At 52.7% G+C, this 23685-nt stretch overlaps 3 protein-coding genes across 4 annotated transcripts; 1 reads left to right on the top strand and 2 right to left on the bottom strand.

The window, feature by feature from the left end:
* Positions 1–2016: 2016 nt before the first annotated feature.
* Positions 2017–3471, bottom strand: LOC136114725 (noggin-like). The gene has a single exon (XM_065860220.2). It carries the CDS (start codon positions 3259–3261, stop codon positions 2497–2499), a length of 765 nt encoding a protein of 254 aa, XP_065716292.1. The 5' UTR covers positions 3262–3471; the 3' UTR covers positions 2017–2496.
* GALR3 (galanin receptor 3) lies at positions 2778–8384 on the top strand. 2 transcript variants are annotated; one of them, XM_071801968.1, is made up of 4 exons: positions 2783–4570; positions 5127–5204; positions 5891–6262; positions 6668–8384. In XM_071801968.1, the coding sequence occupies exons 3-4, from the start codon at positions 5913–5915 to the stop codon at positions 7551–7553; spliced, it is 1236 nt and encodes a 411-aa protein (XP_071658069.1). In that variant the 5' UTR covers positions 2783–4570; positions 5127–5204; positions 5891–5912; the 3' UTR covers positions 7554–8384. The 2 variants fall into 2 exon arrangements, with proteins under 2 accessions (XP_065705191.1, XP_071658069.1); XM_065849119.2 differs by lacking the exon at positions 5127–5204 and having other exon boundaries at positions 2778–4570.
* A 7193-nt stretch (positions 8385–15577) lies between these two features.
* Positions 15578–23558, bottom strand: ANKRD54 (ankyrin repeat domain 54). Its single transcript, XM_065829185.2, has 8 exons — positions 23299–23558; positions 22895–22942; positions 20410–20508; positions 19879–19950; positions 19435–19482; positions 19187–19311; positions 18064–18171; positions 15578–17354 (listed from the first exon to the last, which is right to left on the bottom strand). Exons 1-8 carry the CDS (start codon positions 23525–23527, stop codon positions 17280–17282), a joined length of 804 nt encoding a protein of 267 aa, XP_065685257.1. The 5' UTR covers positions 23528–23558; the 3' UTR covers positions 15578–17279.
* Between the last annotated feature and the right edge of the window lie 127 nt (positions 23559–23685).

The following is a 23685-nucleotide window of genomic DNA, read 5'->3' as shown; positions in this document are numbered from 1 at the left end:
TGGGTGTGAGGCTTGCTTGATCCCCAGGGCTGGATCTAAGGCTTTGCCCATCGCTGTGGCCTGGGAGCTACATCTTGCCCCAGAGATGGAGCAGTGGGCAAGCCAAGGTGGCAGATGCCAGCACCTTGGCAAGAGGGTCTGCGTGTTTCTGGGGCTGCGGCTTGGGGCAGAGCAGTTGGCAGAAACCTGTAATTTTCCTCCATCGGCTGCAACTTTTGCACAGCAGAGAATGCGCAGCAGGCTGGGATATTTGGATTTGTTTTTCCAAGCTGTGCTGAGGCAGCAATTTAGCACTCACACAGGAACAAGCACGTCGTGGGCATCTCTCAGGATTGCTTTGTTTGCACTGGTTTTGTTCCAGATGAGAAATCATGTTTGTCTTGCTGTCTGCCTATGTGCCAAGCTGAGTACCAGCTGCCTGCAGCCCAGGACAGACTCCAGCCAAAATGAGGCTGTGATGTGCTTGGGTGCCAGAGCGGGATCACGTCAGTAAAAATCTGCTCTGAAAATGCTACCTGCCATTAGGCAGTCAGGGAGTGAGCTGTGGGGTGGTAACACATCTGACCTGAAACAGAGCAACTGCAGAAGAATACAGAAGTTAATTCAGGGTTGCAGGGCTTTACAGGATACAAAAGGCAGGGGAGAAATGCCTTTTCTATGGGGCTGCCACTGGACCTTGTCAGGGCATCTGTTAGTGTAATTGTGAGCTGATTATATTTAATTTTCTGTCTCCACAGGGCCCTGAGCTCAGCCTGCTGATAAAGTATGATATGGAGTTCCCTCTGTGTGGCACCAGGCCCTCAAGGTGCTGCAAGATCTCCCCCCTTATCAAAGGGCAATATTTTGGGCATGGGACATGTAATGGAGAAACAGTAAAGGGTTGTGCTTAGACCTCTTTTACAACCTGGAAGAGATGAAGCTTCAGCCAGATGGGCTCTGGTACAGGGGGGATGAGTCCTAGACTGAATCACTGCTGTTTTGAGTCCAATTCACATGCACCATTTCCTTGCACAACTCCATTGCACATCTGTACTGTGTTCCCCCGCTCCTCCCTCCTGCTGGTCCCCAGCCCAAGCCTCCCACTGTCCCCTGGGTTTCTGCAGGCAGCCCTGACAATGCCTCTGCTCCGCTCAGGGCAAGCAACACGAGCTGTTTAACGCTCTCCACTTTTCAGGTCCTCCCTCAAAGGGAGAGCAGTCATGCAGACGTCTTGCTGCTCAGCCGCAAGCAAGAGCAGCAGCCACCTCCCTCCCCTGCAACGCACAGGGTTGCAAGCACATGTGTGTTCCCTTCTTCTGCTCCTCTCCTCACCAGGCACCCTGACCACCCTGTCACCTCCATCTCACCCAGACGTCTCAGCAGCCAACCCTCTGCCCTCCTGCTGCCTCTCCGTCAACTTCAAGGCCAAGCTCTGAAGCAGACTGCAGTTTGCAGGGCAGCGTAGGGAGCACCAGAGCTTGGAGAACGCAGGTGGGTCAGGCAGTGTCACAGTGGAAATGAATAATGCAGTGCCCATTGACTGCAAGTGCTGTGTTAATATTGTGTTCCCACGCAAAGCCTCCAGCTCTTTATTTCTTCAAGACCTCCCACCCTAGGTCTGATATGCAGCTCTTTGCAGCTTTCAGGCCAGAAAACAGAAGGCTTTTTGCGAGGTGAGATGTAGAGACAGATGCTACTTTTCAAGGATGCAGTTCCCACCTTGGGCTCGCCAACCCATCCCAGACCCCATAAGCTGCTCTGCAAGGCCCCCTAGTCCTGACCCACCACCCTCTACCTCGTGTGGTGGATCAGGAGTCTCCCCATGTCTCTGCCATTGTACCTCGAAGTAGGGGACTGTCCTGTCCCAGCACATTTCCATACTTATCTCCCCAACAAGGGTGTTTTCAGCCGTGAGTCCCTGCTGCTCCCCCATTTCCCCCAGCAGGTTCTTTCACCTGCCTGGCCTAATAACCCTTACCAGGCTGCCCCCTCATAGCCCCAAACCTGTCCCCCTCCCAGTGACACCCTCCAGCCTCTCTCAACTCCATAGTTTCCATCCCGAGGTGCCACCCACCTCTCCATGCCCCTTCCACACCAGCGTCCCTCTTCCCTCACTCCCTACCCAGACAGGCAGGGATGCCCTGGCTGCGACCGAGCCCACCGGGGCTGATCCAAACATGGTCTGAACTTGCTGTAGAGTGATGTCATTTTCCCATTTGGTGTTTTTTGCTGGAGATAAACACAGTGCAAGGGTCCCTGCCGGCGCTAATGCCTCCCCTTGCTGGCAGGCGAAAAGCGAAGCAGTCGTGTCCCTCCCCAGGGACTTTGGCGAGAAACAGCAATGCCTGGGGCTGCTCCCTGCTTCCTTCTGGTGGTTTATTTCTCCAGCTTGGGGTCCTCCCAATCTCACCGGCCACAGGGGTGAGTCCAGGCAGCCGCTTGCCTCTTCAGGCCATTCAGCTGCAGGAACAATCACGGGGGGCGGGGGTCCCTCCGCAGTCCCCCCCCCCAGCCCCCTCAGCGGCAGGAGCACCTGCAGGCGGACACGACGGGGTAGGGGATCTGCCTCCAGGCGCAGTGTGGGGGCCCGGGGGTCTGGGGCGCCCAGCAGTGCCAGGCCAGCAGCTTGATGTGGGTGAGCTGCGCGGGGCGGCAGGTCATGCCGGGGAGCCAGGAGCAGCCGGGGGGACCCGTCTCGCAGGCGGTGTGCCGGACCCAGCGGGGCCAGAAGACGGGACCCAGGTCGACCCAGGCCGAGGTGAGGCGGCAGGCAGCGAGCTCCACCAGCCACTGCCGCAGCCGGCGGGCCAGGCTCTCCGGCAGTTCGGGGGGCAGACCCGGGGCGGGGGGCAGGAAGGCGGGCAGCTCCAGCCCCTCCGCCTCCCGCCACAGCTTGCGGCGGTAGCGCCCGGCGCTCTCCGCCAGGTCCCGGCTCAGGGACTCCAGGTTCTCCCCGGGGACGCTGCTGTTGCGGCTTCGGGGCTCTTCGGTTGCCATCCAGAAGGGGTCGAAGGCCGAGCCCAGCAGCCGGCGCAGCCGCCCGGGTCGCAGGTGCCGGGGCTTGGGCGAGTAGCGGTAGTCCTCGGGGGAGAGCGAGAGGCTGTATGGACGCACCGGGGCCGAGGGGCGGCCGCGCAGCAGGTGGGCGGCGGGGTCAGCGGTGCCGGGCGGCGGCGGCGGCTCCCGGAGTTCCTCCGGCGGCGGTGGCTGGCCCAGGGCGACCGGCGGCGGGAGCAGGCAGAAGATGAAGAGGAGGAGGCAAGCACGGCGGGGTCCCTCCATGGCGAGCGGCGCTGCGGTGGGCTGTGCTGGGCTCCGGGCTTATGCTCCACCGCATCCCCCGGGTGATCGCCTCGTCCCCAGGCACGGCCTTCCCCTTTTCCCTGGTTCCAGCGGCTGATAGCGAGCCGGTGGGGACACCCCGCTCCCTCCGACCGGAGTGGCAGGCGAGGGGGGAGGACGCACCGTCCCTCCCACCAGGCCAAGGGGTGACAGGGGCATCGGGGCTGCCATGGAGGGGAAGAGGCTGGCAGCTCCTCCTCTACATCCAGCCCCGTCGTTGGAAGAAGCATCCAGGACCTCCTCAGTGAAGCTGGTGAACTTTGGGTCTTGCCAGGAAAAGACCACCAAGCCATGCTCAGCCTCAGCGTTTCTGGAAGTCTGGAGGGCATGATGTCCCGTCACTGTGGTGGACATGGCAGCGGGACAGGAGGGCTGTGTGGGTCACTGTCACCTCTTGGTACATCAGCCAGCACACACATGTTGTCCTGGGCAGCTGTGACAGAGCTGAAGCTCTGCAGATGGCCTCCCTGGGTAGCTTGTCCTCCAGCCTCACTCTGCAGGACCCTGGCAATGCTAGTGGAGGGCAAACCTGGGCTGGATGGAAACTAAAGCCTGCTTTCCCCTCCTTCCCTGGGTTAGACACTGTAAGAGAGACTTGATCTGCTCTGTGCTGTGCTACTAGCAATTAATTAATAACAGCAAACAATAGCAATTAATTGCTTGTGCTCCAGAGGGCTGAGACCCGTATCCCAAGGATGGGGCAGTGGCCAGACTCACTGAGGTGGGATATTCATGTTCCCTGGAGGTGTTGGGCAACATGTCCTGAACACCCAGCTTCAAGGGGTGCCTGCAAGGCCTACTGGGATCCATGGGTCCCTGCCCTCCTCTGTCCTCCCTCTCCCACTGAGAAGACACAGGCTTTTCCTCCATCACTCCCTGTTTGCTGGAGCAGGGAGCAGCTGAGCCTGCAGGAAGGCTGGGCAGAGAGGAGTTAACTCCAAACCCAACCTCAGGGAGAGGGGAAAAAAACTAACAGAGATCAATGGATCAGCAGCAAGAGCAGAGGGAGGGAAAAGGGGGAGACAGAGAGAGAGGAGAGGAGCTCCAGAAGCAGAGAGACCAGTGTGGGAGCCAGGAGAAGACAGAGCAGAGCTGGTGACAGGCAGAGGGAGGCAGTGGAGCACCAGGCAGTGATGACGGCGCTGCCCAAACTCTTTGGTGGCCTGCATCCTCCTCTCCGCCGCTGCCTAGGCTGGACCAGAGGTCTCCCGCAAGCAACCGCTGAAGCTGCAGACCCTTCCCCACAGAGGTGAGTGCTGGGTTCCCAAAATGAGAGGTGACCTTGGACTCCCTGAGTAGGGACATGCTGGTGCCCAGAGATGCCCCACAGTCTATTGTGTGCATGTCCAAAGGGAGAACGGGGTCCTCTGCTCAATCAAGGAGATTCCATGGGGGGCTGGATGGAGGACCCAGATAGTTACCAGTAGGACAGAGGGGACCGCAGAGCCAGAGAGGCAGCGACAACGTTTTGGTGTGATACAGAGAAGCTACTGGGAAGGAGAAGTGGCATGAGCTGACAGATGGGGGAGCACGGGGAAAGAACCTTGCAGACCCATAAAAGAGTTAATTGCATGTCAACAGTTGCTAGATAACTGTGTCTTTCCCTCTTGGTTGCTGCTTAGTGAAGGACAATTTGTTCTAATGATAGCACAACACAGGGAACGCTTGTTAGGAGATAGACTGTTGGCACTCCCCAACTGAGCACGGTGTTACTTAGGGCTCAAAGAAGTTTTGCAGCAAATCACAACACCTTGAGCTGCAGTAATAATATGCTCCTTTGCAATGATCATTGTGTTGTGTTTCAGGTGGCTCTGAGGTTTTCCCCCCATCCTTGCCTCGCTACCACCATCCATCCTGTGACCACCTCTCAGCATCAGCAAAAGGTGCCCTTAGTTGCTTCTTCTCTGTGGGACGTTACTATACAGGCAGCAAGGAGCAGGCAGCTCCAGGGTGGAGGTGGTCCCAGCTGAAGGAGCTCCCTTGGGGTGGGAGTGTGGTGGGGTGCTGCCACTGCAAGGTATCATCCAGGCATCAGGTCTCTGCTGCCACAGGTGGCACAGCCCTGGGGTGAGGGTGCCAGGGCCACTCACAACCCATGGGATCCCCCTTCCCCATGGCCTCACATCTGAGCCCTGTTGAACACCAGCCAGGATTTAGACTTGCCAAAGCAAAGCAATCCCGAGAGGTTTAGCAGCTTTGGGATTGTAGGAGGAATGCAGGGGAGGCCAGGCTGCAGGCCAGGGGGCTCTTCAAGGGGCTGGAAGCACAGGAGGTGCCATGGTGGGGATGTGAATGAGGGCACGAGACAGGGGCTTTGGCTCCACTCGAGCCAGGCAGATGTGGGCTGACTGATCTCAACAGCATTCTTGCCAGTGACATCACGAGGATCTTGATGTCATCAATTAACCAGATGGCTGGGATTGGCATCTCTGGGAGAAATGTGGGCATCAGAGACCAGGATCAGGCACCTTAGGGCCAGAGCTCTGGTGGCCACTGTAGTCAACACCGACCAGCACGTGCTTGCCCACGGCCATGCATGGGTGTTGTGTCCTCCTTTCTCCCTGCGCAGGTGCCTGCATTCAGATAGTGAGATGCCAGGAGGCTGGAACACCTCCTCTGACAGCCTGGAGCTGCGAGCTGCAGGGATTATAGTGCCCATCATCTTCTCCCTCATCTTCCTCCTGGGCACTGTGGGGAACGGGCTGGTGCTGGCAGTGCTGCTGCGGAATGGCCAAGTCAAGTACACCACCACCAACCTCTTCATCCTTAACCTGGCCATGGCTGACCTGTGCTTCATCATCTGCTGTGTCCCCTTCCAGGCCACCATTTACACCCTGGATGGGTGGCTCTTCGGGGCCTTTGCCTGCAAGGCTGTGCATTTCCTGATCTACCTCACCATGTATGCCAGCAGCTTTACTCTGGCCGCCGTCTCTGTTGACAGGCAAGTGTCCCCTCCCCTTTGAGTCCCTCAGCTCAGGGACAATGCGTTTGCCACCCTTCAGCTAAAGGGTGGGAGAAAGTCCAGTCCTTACCCTGTTGAGCGGCCTGCGAGAAGCAGGTAGGGTCTCCCCAGAGGCAGGGCCAGCAAAGCCAGCCTCCCCATCTTGCTGTGCCTTCTCCCAGCACCAAGCCAAGCTTGGAGTGCAGGCATATACTGAGGCTTGGTGTCCACCGTGAAAAACCAAGAATGGCAAAGCCCCAGGACAGCAACGCACCAGAGGAGAAACACGGAGCCTTCCAAGAGGTGGAGAGATGGGTGGCTGCATGGGATGACAGCTCCACAGGGCAGAAGAGATGTCTCATCTCACCCACATTGTGTTCAGCCTCTCCTTCCCCTTCCCACCAGGTACCTGGCCATTCGCTATCCGCTGAAGTCCCGGGATCTCCGCACCTCCCGAAATGCAGGAGTGGCCATTGCAGCCATCTGGTTGCTGTCACTGCTCTTCGCAGGGCCTTACCTCAGTTACTACCAGATTGTCCATTACCACGGGGTGCCCATCTGCATCCCCATCTGGGAGGACCAACGCCGAAAGATTCTGGACATCCTCACATTTGTCTTTGGATACCTTCTGCCCGTGACCGTGGTGAGCCTGGCATACGCCAGGACCATCAAGTTCCTGTGGACCTCTGTAGACCCCATAGAAAGGATTTCAGAGTCCCGGAAGGCCAAGCGTAAGGTCACCAAGATGATTGTGGCTGTGGCCATCCTGTTCTGCCTCTGCTGGCTGCCTCACCACCTGGTCATCTTGTGCTTCTGGTTTGGCCACTTTCCTTTCAACCGAGCCACTTATGCCTGTCGCCTGGCTTCCCACTGCCTTTCGTACGCAAACTCGTGCCTCAATCCCATCGTCTACGCCCTCATCTCCAAGCATTTCCGCAAGCGTTTCAAGCAGGTCTTCACTTGCCTCTTCTTCCAGAACAAGACCAGGAAGAAGAAGAGAGTTGGAAAGAAAGTCCACATGGTCGACATGGGCAAAGGTTTCACCAACAGCACCAAAGGTTTCTATGGAGGCAACACCGAGGTGACCCAGGTCCCAGAGGAGAACACCAGGAAGAGGGACCCTGAAGGTGTCAGTCATATTACCAGAGCGTCAACTCATGTGCTGCAAGATGCCATGGTCTCTGTTCCAAAGGAGCTGCTGGAGGAGGAAGGTTTGGCAACAACTGGCCATCCTCTAGCTGTGACCTATCCAAGAGGAACTCAGGAGTCTCTGACTGTCCATTACAGATAAGCAAAGAAGCCTGTTTTCCAGCCTGTGAGTAACTACTCTGTTCCCAAGCGGGCAGAATAACATGGGGAAAAGGGGAATGGTTGCAGCAGAGCCACTGAAAGCTCCTGTGGCAACAGCTAACCCATTGTCCCCACTCACCTCTCCTCACTGGCCCACAGCATTCATCTAGGAAAGCCACAGTCCACCCATACAGTTGCAGAGCAGAGGGACATATTAATGTGACATCAAGTGACCTGGGTGACATTACTGCAACAGGTTTTGGGGCCTCCATTTCCCACCTTCCTACTTGCTAATTTTGTGAAGCACCTTGAAACTCCAAGAGGGAGGCAATCAAAATGAAGGCATCCTGGTAGGAAATCCAGGTTATTAAAGGCACATCAGAACACCTCCTCTTTGATCTTTGCTTGCTACTCAGAATTTTATCCCTTCCATGTGGGGCTGAAGGACCTGTTGCTCTCTGAGCAGTGACATTATTCATTGATATTAACCTCATGTGTGTGGTTTACTGACTTGGCCAGGTTTTTCCATGTGATGATGAGGATTGTGAGTGAATTAATGGCTGTCACCAAAGCAGAAGAAAGTGGTTAAGCTGCAAAATGAACTGTGGAGACAGGTGACAGTTGTGGTGAGGCAGAGAAAGAAACGGACCCGTATGCACGTAGTTCAATCCTATCTCCTCAGTGCCTATTTCTACCTGATGAAGAGGGTTTCTAAGGAGAATGTGAGGCTACCACTGCTCAGCAGGTTGGGACATCTTCCAAGATGGTCACTGCTATGGCATTGCTGTGGGACTCATGTCTGTCTGGGACCAAAACTTTCCCCTGCTCTGTCCCCTGAGCATCCATGGAGGAGCCCTTTTGCTGTAGTAGCAGCTCAATGACACTTCGCAGCACGGCCAAGCATCCCCCTGGCCTGACCATGGGAAGGATGTGAAGTGCCGTGGGGATAGCATGGTGGGACAAAAATCACATTCACCAGCATGTCCTTGGATTTTTCCCCTGCTTAACTTGAATAAAGCCCAGTGATTTCCTTTGCTTGCTGTGTTTGCTGTGTGCTGGATACAATCTCTCCTGAGTGCAGGGTTCTGCAGTGTGGGCGGTGGAGGCTTTTACAAGGCATCTGACCACAGTTTGGTGCTCCCAAGTCACTAGCAGAGTGTCATTTTTTTATTTTACTTTGCAGATGCTCCAGAAGTGTACAAAAGAAGCAAAGCTGAGGGTTTTAAGGTAGACCAGAACTGCTGGTGTTCAAGAGAAAGTCGTAGGAGAGGGAGAGATAGAAGCAGAGAGAGGGAAAAGGAGGGATGGGGTGGATGGGGGGGGCAATATAAATGATTAATGTATGGCGGGAGCCATCTGCGGAGGCAGAAAATGACAGTGAGAAGGCAGGGTGAAGTGAGGGGCTAGAAGCAGAGGGCAGAAGGGAGGATAAGGGGGCACAATGGAGGTGGGAAGCAGTGTGCTGGCAGACGATCCAAATTTTGGCAGGAGCCTTCTACCTGCCCCAGCAGTGTCAAGCTGCTGCGGGGCTGGGGTGAGCATCACTGGGCTGTGTTGGACCTCAGCCACAGGGCAGCTTTCTCCAGCATTTTTTATGCATCATCAGGGTGCCAGAGAATCTCCAAAAAACACCGTCCAAGCAAGGCCTTTGATCAATCTAGCACATACGCGAGGGAGGGAGCCGGTGGGATTTGCGCTGCTGCAATGCTGTGATTTGCCGCGGTGCCTGGCACAGCACGCGGCTGACTTCACACAGCTCTGCTTTTGTCACGTAGTCACAACATGAGGGGAGAGGGGAGCAGGACTGAGCGGGGTACTCGGCTTCTCCAGTGTGCCAAGTCCATGTGCCACAGGTAATCACAGCCACTGATCCTCTGATGGTGAGCCAGCTTTGCCTGGGGACACAAACTGATGCCACCTGGCATGTGAGTGCAAGCAGGACAGATTCTGCTTCCTTTGACAGCACAGGCGTAGCCTCTGAGCATCAGTCCTGTGGCTTGGGAGCTTTTGGTGATGCTGTACGACAAGCTCAGCAAGGAGCCCTAGGAAGGGGAAAAGTCAAGTCCCCTGTGAGACTAGGAGTAAGGAAAGGGACTGCTTTTGCTGGCCAGGTGAGCCCTGAGGAACAGAAAGGAATCAGCCCATGGAAGGACCTCCGTGCTGAGAGGTAAGGGAGAAATCTCCATTAACATCACACTTCCTAACCACATCCCAGGGGCTTCGCTTTCCTCTGGGAAAGGCCAGGAGCACCTTATCCCCACGGAGACAGTTTTCTGTTGACAGCAAAAGAGGTGAGCTTGCTCATTCAGACCCATTAAACTCAGCTCAAGCCCCACAGAGTTCCTCAACAGCTTTCTCCACAATCCTGCAGCCGGGACTGGGATGCCTTGGCTGCAAATCATCACACCTGACACCATCCCAGCTCAACACTTACAGTAAACTTTACATTATTGCAACAGCCCTCCTTTTCCTTAATTACATATGGCGTTTAATTAGTGCTGTGTGGCTCCTGAGAGTGTAACCCTTAATGTGAAGCTTATCTTCACCCATCATGCCCTAAGTGCAGGTGAAAGAGGAAAAGCTTGGCAGAAAGTGTTCAGCGAAGGCAGTGGCATTGTGGGACACTCCAGACTTCAATTATGAAGCCGGGAAAACAGTTACATATCATCATGGCAGCAGTAGGTTTTAGAGTGAACATGTTTGCCCGAAACAAAGCAAATCGTCATCTTTCCATAGCAGTTCACTTTCCACAGCCCCTCTGCCCACAGACAGCATGGAGATATCCCTCCTGGCAAAGCCCTACAGACTGACTTTGCAGGCAGAGAACAAGGACTGGGTGCTGTAACGATCCCAGTAACCTGGAAATCTGCAAGGACTGCACTGCTTACTTTCAGGCTAATGGAAACAGTGAGAGAGCTGGTGCTGGGGAGCTCCAGCTGGCTGAGAGGAGCCATTTACTGCCAACCTGCTGATTGTCCAGAGCCAATTACTGGTATGAGCCTGCAGCAAATGTGGCATTGTTGGAGGCTGTGCAGCCCCATCGGTGCTGTCCTGAGCCCCCCAGGGGCTGCAGAGGCCGCCAGTGTCGTCACTTGTCCCCATGCACAGTGGGACCTCAGCAAGGCAGCTGGAGGCTGTGTCCAAGGCAGAGGAGTTTTGGCCCCATTGTTGCCCTTCGACACTCAGTGCTGTAGGCATTGTACAGTGGGGATGGGGGACATCAGGCAGCAAGGGGCATGCAGAGCTGTGGTGTGCATGAGCAGAGCTATGAGTCCCCCCCCTTATTTCTCTTCTCTTTCCATCCCCTGCTTCTGCTTGTGTAAATCTTCTCTTATTGCTTTGTCCTGCCTGCTCTTAAAATTCCCAGGCAACATGGTATTTCTAACCCTCACTGAAGCTGTTGCACGCCTTGTGAGAGCTCAGCTCCAAGGACACCCCTTTCCCTGTGAGGTGGCCAGCCAAAGCACACTGCTGGGAACTATTTTTCTTTTTCTATTCAAGTGTTTGATGTTGCTCTCTGCACCTTGAGCCTCCCTCATCTCCTATTCGTTTTTCTGATTTCTCTGGTTCCCTTCTCTAGTGGCTGCTGCTCCTCCGCAGCCGATGCCTTTTGGCAACGTGTCCAGCGTCCTTTGCCTGCCTTCCCAGGGATGGCTAATCCTGAAGCCGCCCTTTGCATGTGATGCTGTGGCTCCTATGGCCACAAGCAGCCTCCATGTGATGATACAAATATTTGCATCGTTTCTGGGGGTGAGGCCCCACTTTGCAGCCCAAAGCGTCAGAGGGAGAAGGGAACGGCAATCGGGAGCACTGATGTGGCACAGCCAGACGCTGTCTGTTCTCGCCTGTGCGTGGCCAGGCTGTTGCTCATCCTGATCTTGCTCTTCTTAGTCCCAGCTTGCAGAGGGGGTGGATCAGGTCAGGACTGGGTGCTGCACTTTGAGGTGAAGACTAAATAAAACAGGACAGAGAAGACAGGCAGAAAACCTTGGGCAGAAGGTACATTTAGCACAGCAAGCACATTGCAAGCCCCAGCTCCCATCGCTGAGCTCTGCCTGTTGTTAAGCCCTGATTTTGGGGAGTATGTGAGCAGGAAGGGCAGATGCTGAGCCTGGTTTGGGAAGGATCTGAAGCCAAGATGGAATTAATATCTGCCCAGTAACAGCGTACACACTCCAACTGGTTTCACAGCTCAAAGGCGGGGTGAAGAAAAGGTGTCATGTCCTTGCTACAGAGCTGGGTTTAATTAAAGCTGAAGGAGCTTGATTGCTGCTTTCCACGCAGCCTCCCGTCCAGACTGATTAGCATTCTGCAGTCTCCGCTCCCAGCTTCTTGCCTTAATGACGCCTTGCTTATATTTTCTTTCCAACTTGTCATCACTCGAGCTGATGAGCTTGGCTTTCACCCTGCAGAGGCCGATTTGCCACAGCAGCTGAGTGCAGCCATGCTGGGACCTGGCATGGGGCAGAGGGAACAGGAGAGGCAAGGGCAGGTTGAGGCTTTGTGGCTGGTGGCCGGCACCAGCTCCCCTGCAAGCCAGGCATGGCTACTCTCTGCAGAGCGACTTAGTCCTGTCAGATATGTGCTGGTTCTGGTGGTCAAACATCTCCCCAGCATGTGTGCCACGAGCTTGATGCTGCTGGGAGGTGTCAAACCCAGGTACCAAGAAGCTCATTTGCAAATCTTCCCCCTCTACTCTGCCCTGGTGAGGCTGCATCTGGAGTACTGTGTCTAGTTCTGGGCTTCCTGGTTTAAGAAGGATAAGGAATTACTGGAAGGAGTCCAGCAAAGGGCTGCAAAGATAGTGAGGAGTATGGAGCATCTTATGAGGAAAGACTGAGAAAGTTGGGTCTGTTCAGCCTGGAGAAGGCTGAGCGGGGATTTTATCAATGCTTATAAATATCTCAAGAGTGGGTGTCAAGAAGATGGGATCAGACTCCTTTCAGTGGTGCCCAACGATAGGATGAGGGGCAACGGGCACAGACTGAAGCACAGGAGGTTCCATCTGAATAAAAGAGAAACTTCTTTACTTTGAGGGTGCCAGAGCACTGGAATGGGCTCCCCAGAGAGGTTGTGGAGTCTCCTTCTCTGGAGACATTCAAAACCCACCTGGACACATTCCTGTGCAATCTGCTCCGGGTGAACCTGCTTTAGCAGGTGGGTTGGACTAGATGATCTCCAGAGGTCCCTTCCAACCCAAATCATTCTGTGATTCTATGAAATTCGGCAGCCCTGGTGGGAGTTTCCCTGTCTGCAGACACGTGAGGCTGGGGGAGGCAGCAGGCCAGGTGAAGCTGATACAAGGACGGCCCCTAATTCTCCAACAGAGCAATGGGCTGAAGCACTGCCCTTGCACCTATGGGAACGGGACCTTGTACAGATATTCTGCAAACAGCCAGGACACCACTGCAAATGCATCTCTCAGCAAGAGAACCTTGCCAGTGAGAGGGGGAACGGTGTGATGTGGTGGTCAGGGCACATAGCACTATTAGCTATAAGGAGTTCTGCTTATTTACTTTTGGGTTTACCTGCTAGTTCCTGATCCACAGCCAGCCTTAGCAGATTGCCAGCTGATTATTTTAATTCTTCCAACAACCATGTGCTCTCTTCCCCCCTCAGAGCTTTCAAAAAAGCCCAGGGGGATACTATTTGCTGTATTACCTTTATAAGCTTCCTAACCAGAAATGCTGGCTCTTCCACTTAGTAATCCCAGAGGCCTGAGCTGCCCAGGGTGCTCTCCCACACTGGCCAGGCACAGTACATGAAGAAGGCATCTTTCTGCAAGTACCTTTCTGTGATGGAGTAGAAGAGATCTGTCTTGCTCATGGAATGAGCGGAGGAAGCAGATGAAAGGGTGGGAGGTTTGCCAGAGATGTTTCATGGGGCTTCTTGAGCAGCACAGATAATTACAATGATGGATTTGGAGTCTGCTAGAAAGGCAAAGGTGGAAGAAGTAATGGAGTTCAGATGTTAGCTTGATACCCTGGAGTTTAATTATTTCAGGTGCTGAAGAGTGGAACAGATTCTTGATGTTTGCACATACTGCAGTGTGCGCCTTGTGTTTGCTTGTGTGGCTGAGTGGCCACTTCAGAAAACAGCCTTTTGCTTAATAACATCCATGAGCTTTGCTGGGAGACTTTGTGCAGAGCTGTTGCTTCTGTTGGGGTCCTTGGTGAGACACAGACAGGTTTTCAGCCTTTGCTTGCTTGTATGAGCCAGATCCTCAATCCAGCTGGTTTTGGTTGCATCTTACAGCACAGCAGTGGCTGCAGAGCTGTAGAGTTTGCTGCTGGGTTTGGTGGCTGCAGATTTAGCAGCACTGTGCTCTAAATGAGGAGGAGAAATGGAGTGTGTCTGGAGGCCAGGCAGCAGGGAGGGGGAAGCAGCACCCTGGGGCAAGTCCTGGTTTCCAGAGCTCGCTGGCAGCCTGACATCACATCCCCAAGGAGTGGGAGGGATGCACCACCGCTCTGGAAGGAACCTAGAAGCTGTGTTTGATGGTGTAGCACAAGAAAAACAGGGAGGTTGGACTGAGTTTAATGGCAAAATAAATAGCAGAGGGAAATCTCTATTGTTGTTTTCATTCTTTGCCACTGCAGCAGACACCTCTGGGATACGCGGAAAGCTGCCACCAGCCTCACATCTACAGGTTGTGCAGGGAAGTCTGTGGCTCGGGATGCAAGGGCAGGGGGGAAAGCTGCTGGGAGACTCTAGGCCAAGAGCAGCAGAAAAAGCAAACAGTGCTAGTGAACAACTCTCAGCACAGTGTGAAGCCACAATCTACATCTCCCCTGGAACCTTTTCTTTGCTTCTTTCCCTCCTCAGCACCTAACTCTTTTTTGAGATAGAGCTGCTAAGCATAGCAGGGTAGACAAGGCTTTGGCATGACCAGCTGATGCAAAGAAACCTAAAACTTTTCTCAGTCCAGCGCCAAACACGACATGGCTTTCAGCAGTCCAGTGCTTCAGCCCCAAGGCAGGAAAGCAGACCTGACCATGGTGATTCCTTCCTCTCCGCTGAAAACCAGATCCCTTTTTCCCTTTATCTAGTGTTATTGCTAAAGCAGTTGTAAAAGTTCTTACAAGCCTGCTCGTTTTATTGGCCTCAGCTCATTGTACCAGAGTCCAGGGACTGCCAGTGCTGCCTCACCTCCCACTGAGGGAGCAGTGCTGCAGAAGAAGTGAGGCAAACACTGAGCTGCTGCAGCACCTCCACCTTTCCCCTCTGAGCGTGCAGTCAGGAGCAGTCATGAGAAACTCCAGCACCAGGCAAGACAAAGGCCTGAAGAGCTGTGGTTTTGAGGTAAGATTCCAAGCTGCCCCTGGTTTGTGGACAATGTCAGCAACTAAGGTAATTGCAGCAATAAAGAGCATTTCAGCCGCCTGCTCTTTGGGCACCTTAATGGTCTCCTCAGCTACAAAGTTGTTGAGTGGAGAAGCGCTGACAGCTGCGTGTATGTGGACTACAAGACTGGGCTGTGAGGACTGGAAGAAAAAAGACACGTGAAGACTGGACAGGAAGGATCACCTGCTTATCACACAGGCACCACCCTGGAAATTCTCTGCCCTGACTGAATGTCCCTTCCCAGCTCCTCATCCCCTTGCTGTCTCCCTGCAGCACAGACATTTTATCTGGCTCAGCAGCCAGCTCCATACTTCTGCAGGAGTGCAGACTGTGCAAGGCTGCTTTTCCTCTTTGCAAACATCCCACCTTCCAGCTTGAAGCAATCCCGCTGAGATTCTCTTTTCTTTATTTTTACAGTTTCACAGCAGCTAACTAGATTTGAAGTTTGGATTTCTTGGCTGTGGGAGTCAAGATCAGAAGATGAGTCAGCAACCATGTACTTCGACCTGCAAACAGACTGGTGTTTGAGTTCAAAAAACTTTGTGTTGTCAGTTTTAATTTCAGTACCAGGTATGAGAGTAGCAGTTACCAAGTCCAGTGTTGTGCCTGAGGCCTGGAACAGATGTAAAGAAAGGGAAGTGAGCCACTCTGGGAAAAAGAAAAAGAGAGAGAGAACTTGGCTGAGGAGTCTGAAAAGGCCAACATAATTTTATTGAAGTTCAAAATACAAAAAGGTCAGATTGTCTCCCACCCCCTCAGCATCCTTCCCATCCAGCATATCATAAAGAAGTATCAGAGTTCACAGTGACAGCCCCAGCCAAACCACAAGACTGTTAGTCCCAGTCATGGCCTCCAGCAGCCCATGGGTGAACCCCATCTAAAAGCCACATGTATTTCTGGTATCTCAGCTTTGAACACGGAGATCCATTTAGCCTCTTCCTGGGCAAGAGGCCAGATATTAGAGAACATGCTGACCTGAAGGGCTCTGAAGATTGCTCCAGACTGTGGTCATTGCATGGTTAAGCTGAATCCTAAAAACAAGCTCTTCCAAACCAGTGATTCCCAAATTGTGGGATGGGTCTTGCTGCCAGCCCACCATGTCATTTAGGTGGGAACTCGGATTGCTATTGGGCACGTTCTTGTCACTTTGCTGCTGTTGGTGCCCTACTGACAAGATTTCATGGATCCCTGCTCCAAAACAAAGCTGTCTAAATCTTCATTACTAACCACTGTGGGGCAGAAGCAAGAGAGCAGCAAGAGCAGTTAGTTCCCTGCATCCTTCACAGCTGCATCACTTCAGGCTCCCAGCAGAGGTCATAACTTGTTCCTCACACTGCACTTAAGGTCCTGGAGCAGCACCTCTGCATAACAAGGAAGAAAAACAGCATGGGTCAGCTCTGGGTTTGGCGCTGCTGAGGGAGCTGTAAATCCACCTCCATCCCAGCCCCAAAAAATATGTCTGAATATACACCTCCTGTCACAACTGGACCTCTTGCCCGAGATCGACAGAAATAGGAAACACAGAAGTCAGTTATGGTGGGGGATTTTGCAAGATGTAGATGTCTGTCTAAAACTGCGCCATCCCCCCAAACCCTAGCATTGCATCAGGGCAGCTCCGACCTGCTAGCTGTCTGCCTGGGTGTTTTTGCAAGTGTTTCACTCTAGTATTTAAGCGCTAACTCACAGCAGTGATTTAAAAAAAAAAAAAAAAAAAAAGAGGCCAGCGAAAGCTCTTAGTCCAGTGATTAAAAGCTTTGTATCCCGTTTGTAACCAGACAGATTCTCTGCCCTCTGACTGCAGGCTCTGGGGAAGGTGAGGATTAAGCCTTGGTGTGTGCTTCTCAAGGCAGGCTGTTTGCTCAGCTGCTAGCATGCAGAATTAAGTGCGTGTTCTTCTCACAGCACAAAGCCATCTGTTGTCCAAGGCATCCACTTTGTTCCCCACACGATTAAGTACTGCAGAGATGGCAAAAGGCGCCTGTTCCAAGCATCTGTGTGATGTTGGCCAGCTGCTGAGCACACCAGTCAGGGCTGATGACTGCACATGGCATCAGCCATCACTTACGTCAAACTGAAGCGCTTAGGAGAAGGCAGAATACCTCTGGATGGGGCAACCTAGTCAGCGTCAGCCCATCTGAGAATAGATTTTTTTTTTTTATAAAAGTCTCAGCTGCAGCACTCTGCCTGTTACACAAAGCCTTCTGCCTCTCCATGAGGCAGCTGTGGCAGCATCTGCGGGGGCAGTCTGAGCACCACTGGAGAGTGGATCTGGCAGGAACAGCCGCTGGCAGCGATGTCTATTCAGCGATCGGGGAAGCTTCAGCTTCCTCTTTTTCTCTCTAAGGCTTCTGCTGTTGCATCAGGAAGATGATTTGGAAGTCCATTATCTTTTCTCCATCTTCTGCATCTGCAGGCTGAGTGACGTGAAGCTGGCCAGGAGGTCTGTAACCTCGTCCACCTGACAGAATACAGTTGGCTGTTAGGCAGAGGAATGCAGTTGTGCAGCTGACCACCAACACAGAAGACAACCCCATGCAGCAGGAGCCACCCTTGCACCAGGACCACCAGTAACATCCACAATGAGCTTATACTGGAAAAGGATCCCTTTGGTCCCACAACTGCATAGGAGAGCTCCTGTCCTCATGATCAAACAAATCTGTGTCTAAGGCATCGGGAGCTTCTCTCCATTCCTCAGGAGGTCACTGCTTGACCACCTCATGCTATTTATCCAGTCCTTAACATAGAAGTATGTTACTACATTACCCAGAACTCAACAATGGTATCAGGGCTGTTTCCTTTAAACCTGTTTCTAAGGGCCAATCTTCTGTAGAAAAACGAACAAACAAATAAACAGCAACAAAAACCCAAACAGGCCCTGCGACCCTGTGTGGTTGAGCTGATCCTAGCCTTAAAATGCCTGTGCCCTCGGCCCAGCTGATCTTCAGCTACTCTGCTGAGCTGCTAGGCACAGTGATGCCTTCTCCTTTTTTAATTCCACCCCAAAGGAGTACTACGAGTCATCATGTAACTTGCCCATGTTACCCAATGTGAGCAAGAACACTTCCATAACCACATCTTCAATGTCACCTTGTTCATGCAGTTGCATTCTCCTAAACACAGAAATCACAACACAAGCAGGTGAGTCACATTAGCTCAACATTGCCTACCTGCTCCTTTGTGCTGGTCATCTGTAACCTGGAGCAGAGGTCATCCAGCTGTTCCTTTTGCTCGTGTCTCCCCAGACGCTCCAGGTATTCCCGCAACATCTGGATAATCTGAAAACAACAGGCATAAGACATAAACATCAGAGAACTGCACCAGGCTCAGATGTTTTTACAGTAAAAGTTTAATTACAGTTAAATTGCCAAGCACAGCTTTGACGCTGTGGTACACGGCAGAGTACATGAGCCATAAAGACGAACACATGCAAAGCAACCGGAGAGCACTGATGACAGCATCAAAGCCCAGCGAGTCACCAGAGGTGCTCATCAGCCGCAGATGGACTAGTTGCGATCCCTGTACCTGGTTTAAGAACAGAGAAGAGAGACAGGCCCAGCTGAAAAAGCAAAAACTCCCAGGTTTTGCCACACTAACAGTGGCTATTGCCTGGGAGGCACGCAGGTGAGTGCACCAACCTGCTGGCAGCACAGTGCAAATATACCCTTAGGAGATGATGTACTGAAGTGAGCTAGCTAACAGCTCAAGTAGCCACACTGTCATCTGAAAGCACCAAGCTTTTCTTTATGGCCAGCTAGTTTCCCTCACTGTGAGGAACAGGGACTTCACACACCAGCAGGATCTCCTTGTGCACCAAGGATGAAAATCCTCATGGCTCCTATACGGCTCCTGAAGTGAGGCCAACACCTCATGCACTTGTGATGCAGCCCCACAGATTGGAGCAGGGGAGACTGCACTAGTAATGCCAAGTCCCTGCTGGAACGCGTATGCCATGGCTACAGCCCCATGCCGTGGTCCCTCTCTTGCCACAAGACATTGGTCTTACGTGGTGGTAGAAGAAAAGAGAATGCTCTATACAGCCTGAGAATTAAGATATTCAATGCACCCTTGGCCTACCAGAGCCAAGAGAGGTCCTGCAAAAATTCAGAGTAGCAGTTGAGAAAAAGGAAGGTCTCTGAAAGTGGAAGAAAAAAGTCAAATGCTTCCCAGAGCAGCTAAGAGCCTACAGACAGGTATTTAAACCAGCTGCTAAATGATATTTGACCCTTAATGGGTGCAGGAGACTGCCAGGGGCTGCACCACTTCACCAGAACACGAGATAGTTTCTTCTACCTGCTTCACTTCAAGGCGTACAGCCTCCAGGCTGTGGGAAAGTCCTTCCTGCAGGATGTTTAGCTTTGATTTAGCGAGGTGCAGTGGGGTTCTGCCTGCTCGATCCAAGGCATCAACTCTGGCCCCTGCAAGATGCACGAGCAAGGACAGAAAGTGAAGTCTGTCTTCAAGACTTAGTGTCCCTTGGGAGTATCAACAGGGCAGGGCAGGAAAGGGATGGGCTGTAAATGTTATAGAGGAAATGTTACCTCCGCGCAGCAGCGTGGTGATGACAGGAACGTGGTTCGTGCAGGCAGCTGGGGAGGGAAAACACAGGACATACAACTCAGAGGTACTAGCAAACAACAAAGGAGTTTCTGCTCAAGCGTGGAGCTTGCTGTTTCCCAAAGGGCTCTTTGCCATCGGAAGGAACAGCCCAGCTGCTGAGGGTAATCTCATGCTCAAGCCTGAGTATTCCCTCTGGAACAGACCTTGCACTCCCTGGGGTTGGCAGAGGGAAGGAAATGGATTTTCTCAAATTCTGATCCTTAAGCCTTCAGCAGAAGTGAAGCTAATAAAACGCAAAGAGTCGCTCCAAGATACTTAGAGGTGGGGATGCACAGTGTGATGCACGGGAAAGAGGAAGGAAAAAACCAGCAAGGCAGCGTTCACCTCACGTCTCTGCATGCAAAGCTCATCTGTGTGGCACTTACCTAAGTGTAAAGGGGTGTTTCCCAGCCCATCTCTCTGGTTTGGGTCAGCCCCATGGTCCAGAAGCAGTTGCACTGGAAAAAAGAAATCGGAGCCATATCAGGCCTTTCCCTTTGTCCCACAGGTCAGGACCACACAGGCCACAGGTCCACATGAAGGCCACCAGGCTGCCTTAGGAATTCTTCTGTTCAGCTCATCAGCTTCTTCCCAGAAGCTGGGGACAGAGGTTTGCACAGTAATGCAAAAGGATATGGCACAAAGCCAGGCAGTGCCACGGTCCCTGGGCTCCCTGAGGGGCAGAACTGGGACTAAGAACATCCTTCTCCACCAGTACAGCCCACAAGCTGGGAGCTCCTGTTCCTCCTTCAGCAGGGGGACACAGCAGGCTCTGGAGGCAGAGTTAAGCTGGCAACTTTGCCACAAAGCACACAGAAAACAGCAATCTCTGTCACATGCTGAAGCAAAATAAAGCGCACCCTTCAAAATCTCTGCCACAGAGAAGTAGGATGACAGAACTCCCCCTCCCCACTCACCGATGTGATCGTTGCCATTGCAGGAGGCAAAGTGCAGGGCTGTCCGGCCTTTGTCATCCGCAGCACAGGGGTCAGTTCCATCCTCCAAGAGTTGCTGCACTGACAGAGACAAGGAGGAGAAGAAAACAGGTAAGCTGAAGGGCCACCTGGTCAGAAAGGGGTAATGCTACTCAGGCTTCTGCAGGTAGATACATGTTCTGCCAGCTGTCAAGTCAACTGGACTTGAACCAGCTCCAGTGAGCATCCTGGCTCAGCAGAACCAGCACAGGCAGTGTACCCTTCACCCTCTTACAGTCTTCACCAGCTTCCACGTACTGCCATAAAAGATAAGGCAACAGCTGTAATGACCATGGCTAAGGATCCATCTAGCCAAATATTCAAGCTCCTAGGACAATCGGCAGCAAATGCCTACAGAATCATAGAATACCAGGTTGGCAGGTACCACAAGGATCATCTGGTCCAATCTTTCTTGGCAAAAGCACGGTCTAGACAAGATGCCCCAGCACCATGACACCAATGCTGCAGGACTAACTGTCACAGACTTTGGTCAGCTGCATTTCAGGCACTTTCCAAGCCAGAATTAGCATCCTCTGCTTACTGGCCCTCCATGGGCTTTCTCCATGGATCTGCAGTGTCATTTTCTGCACCTGTGTATACTTTTCACATCAACATGGACCTGCAGTGAGAAGTTTCACAGTGTAACTCCACGGAGTGAGAAAAAACGCCTCTCCACACCCGTTTCAAATACGTCACTTCCTAGATTCACCCAAAACTCCCAGGTTTTGCCACGCTAACAGGGGCTACTGACTGGGAGGCACGCAGGTGAGTGCACCAACCTACTGGCAACACAGTGCAAATACACCCTTAGGAGATGATGTACTGAAGTAAGGTAGCAAACAGCCCAAGTAGCCACACTGTCATCTACTCACACTTGTTCTCCCTGCTTTTCAACCCAGCTACTTCTATGCCACTGCGGGTACTTCTTGTAACCTGAACTACTGCTTTTTCTCAGATAAGAAGGAAAAACCTGTTCACATAGAAAGACAGATAAACAAATATGACTCTCTAGTATTGGGTATACCAAAAGGAAATAGACCAGTAAGGGCTGAAAATATTAGGGACATAAAAGTAGCATCTACAGCAACATGTGTAAGGGCACCTGTAAGGGCTATTCGTCCTGTCATTTTGCGATTATCCTGATATAGTAATCAGCGTGTAAAATAAAGCTCATTCCGTAGCTGTTAAAAATACTGATGGATTCACTATATTTTGAGATCTTTGACAGCATATCCTGCAACAGTCAGGACTGACCAGTATTGCAGACAAGAAAGTAGATAGCTCAAAACGCTGAAAGTTATGGTTTGTCTCAGCTTCCAGAAATCGAATTACAGTCACATTTGAATTTCTTCCTGTACACCTACTGCTTTAAATGTGGTACAGTAATGAAAGGAACATCTGAAAAGACAGAAGTGGCATTAAGAGGAGATGTCTGGTACTCCAGAAGAAAGACAAGGAGACTGACAGTGCCACCAGTGAGAAGCATTAATGGGGAACGGTTTACCTTGTCCTTCCCTTAAACCTGTAGGAAATGACGTAACCTTTCCCACCCAGTGCCACCACAGGAAACAGCAAAGATTTTTTACTTGTTGATGAAAAATAAATACATCATCAGACACTTCCTCAAGTTGCAGAGTACACAAAACACAGCAGGATTGCAAACAGGGGAACCTGTGTATCAAACACAGATGGAAAACTGAGATCGATTGAAACCAAGACTTTCATAAAGCTTGATTCTTTCATTCTTCCTCTTGACTTGGTGACTGAGGCCAAGCTTTCTGTACTGACAGCTCACAGGTGAACTTTATCCATCAGTTCATGAAACAAGGTGTATTGTGGAGCTGAAGAGTGAAACATGACAGACAAACCCCTGTCATGATATCCTGGGAGTTTCTACAAGACAAACCAGTTTCCGATTCTGCTCACAGAATGGCCAGGTGAACAATTAGGTCAGCGCAGCTGCGGGGACAGTATAGTCTAAGGAGGAACAATGATAATATTTGCCAATATTGCTGCTGGACACTTCATATAAAACTCCACCTAATCAGTACAGAAAGCTAAAGGAAGTCATATGCCATGAGCCTTCTCTAAAGTCACTGTGAGAGGCAGAGTCCAGCAACAGCCCTGGTTCTGATCTGCTACATCACACTGTCTTATCACACAGGGCATGGCTGAGATAATAATAATTTTTCCACCTTACCAAGACACTGCTCTCTTGCTGCTTACAATTGGGCAAAAGAATATTAGAACCAGGCTCACTTTGCTCAGAAAATGAAACAAGGCTCCAGAAAAGCAGTTTCTAGATTTGCAGCATCTAAAGAACCACGTCCACAAACTGTCTGCACCTTCCTCCCCTCCTAATGTAAAGGTCCGCAACAAAACTGCCCTTCCGGGAAGAGGTCCCAAGTAGGTTTGGCAGAAATCCTACCTGTGTCCAAGTCGTTGCTATTAGCAGCTTCACGCAGCCTTTTCAGCGCTACGGAGAAAAGAAACAAATCACTGGAAAGCACAGAGGAGAAAGGAACCTTTCCCTACCAAAATATCCCATCCCAGCACTCACGCTGTGAGCTCAGGCCAAAGAACGGGAAGCAGGAGACCAAGGTGCAAGGTAAGAATCGCACTCCTTGTCTCCTCCTGAGGCCAGCCAGGGGCCCTCCCAGGCCGGCGGGCATCCTCTCCCGGCAGGAGCACGGGCGTCTTCCCCCGCCGCCCGCCGAGCACACCCGAACCCCTCCCAGAGGCTGCGCACACGGCGAACCCGAAGAATTAAGGCCCCCCAGACTCTGCACCCCGAAGAAAGAGCCGTCCCGGGCAGGGCCACCCCCTGCTCACCGTGGGTCTCCTTGCCCGTCGGTCCCAGCCGGCGGTGGAGGCGGGCGGCCCTGCGGAGGCGGCGGGCCGGGATCTTGCCTGCGGGCTCCTCCCGCTGCCACAGGACGTGCAGGTAGCCGAGGGGGGCGCCCGCCGCTGCCGCGCCTAGCGCCAGCCCAGCCCCCAGAGCCGGCTCTGGCTCCCGTTCCGGCGCCGCGTCGGGCGCTGCTGCGGCGCCGCCGCCCTCCATCCCCTCACGGGCCGGGCCGCCGTGCGGGAGAGAGGGGAGGGACAGGTCATCGCTATAGCAACGGGGCGGGACGTGTCCACCTGACTAATCGCAGGCCGCAGCCCGGTGGGTGCAGCCAATGGGGAGGCAGTGGGCGAGGTAGAAGGAAGGCGAGGAGA

The sequence above is a fragment of the Patagioenas fasciata genome, chromosome 1 (assembly GCF_037038585.1).
Source record: "Patagioenas fasciata isolate bPatFas1 chromosome 1, bPatFas1.hap1, whole genome shotgun sequence".
Classification (NCBI taxonomy): domain Eukaryota; kingdom Metazoa; phylum Chordata; class Aves; order Columbiformes; family Columbidae; genus Patagioenas; species Patagioenas fasciata.
Note: the sequence above shows the minus strand (reverse complement) of the source record. Positions and strands in the feature narration are given on the sequence as shown.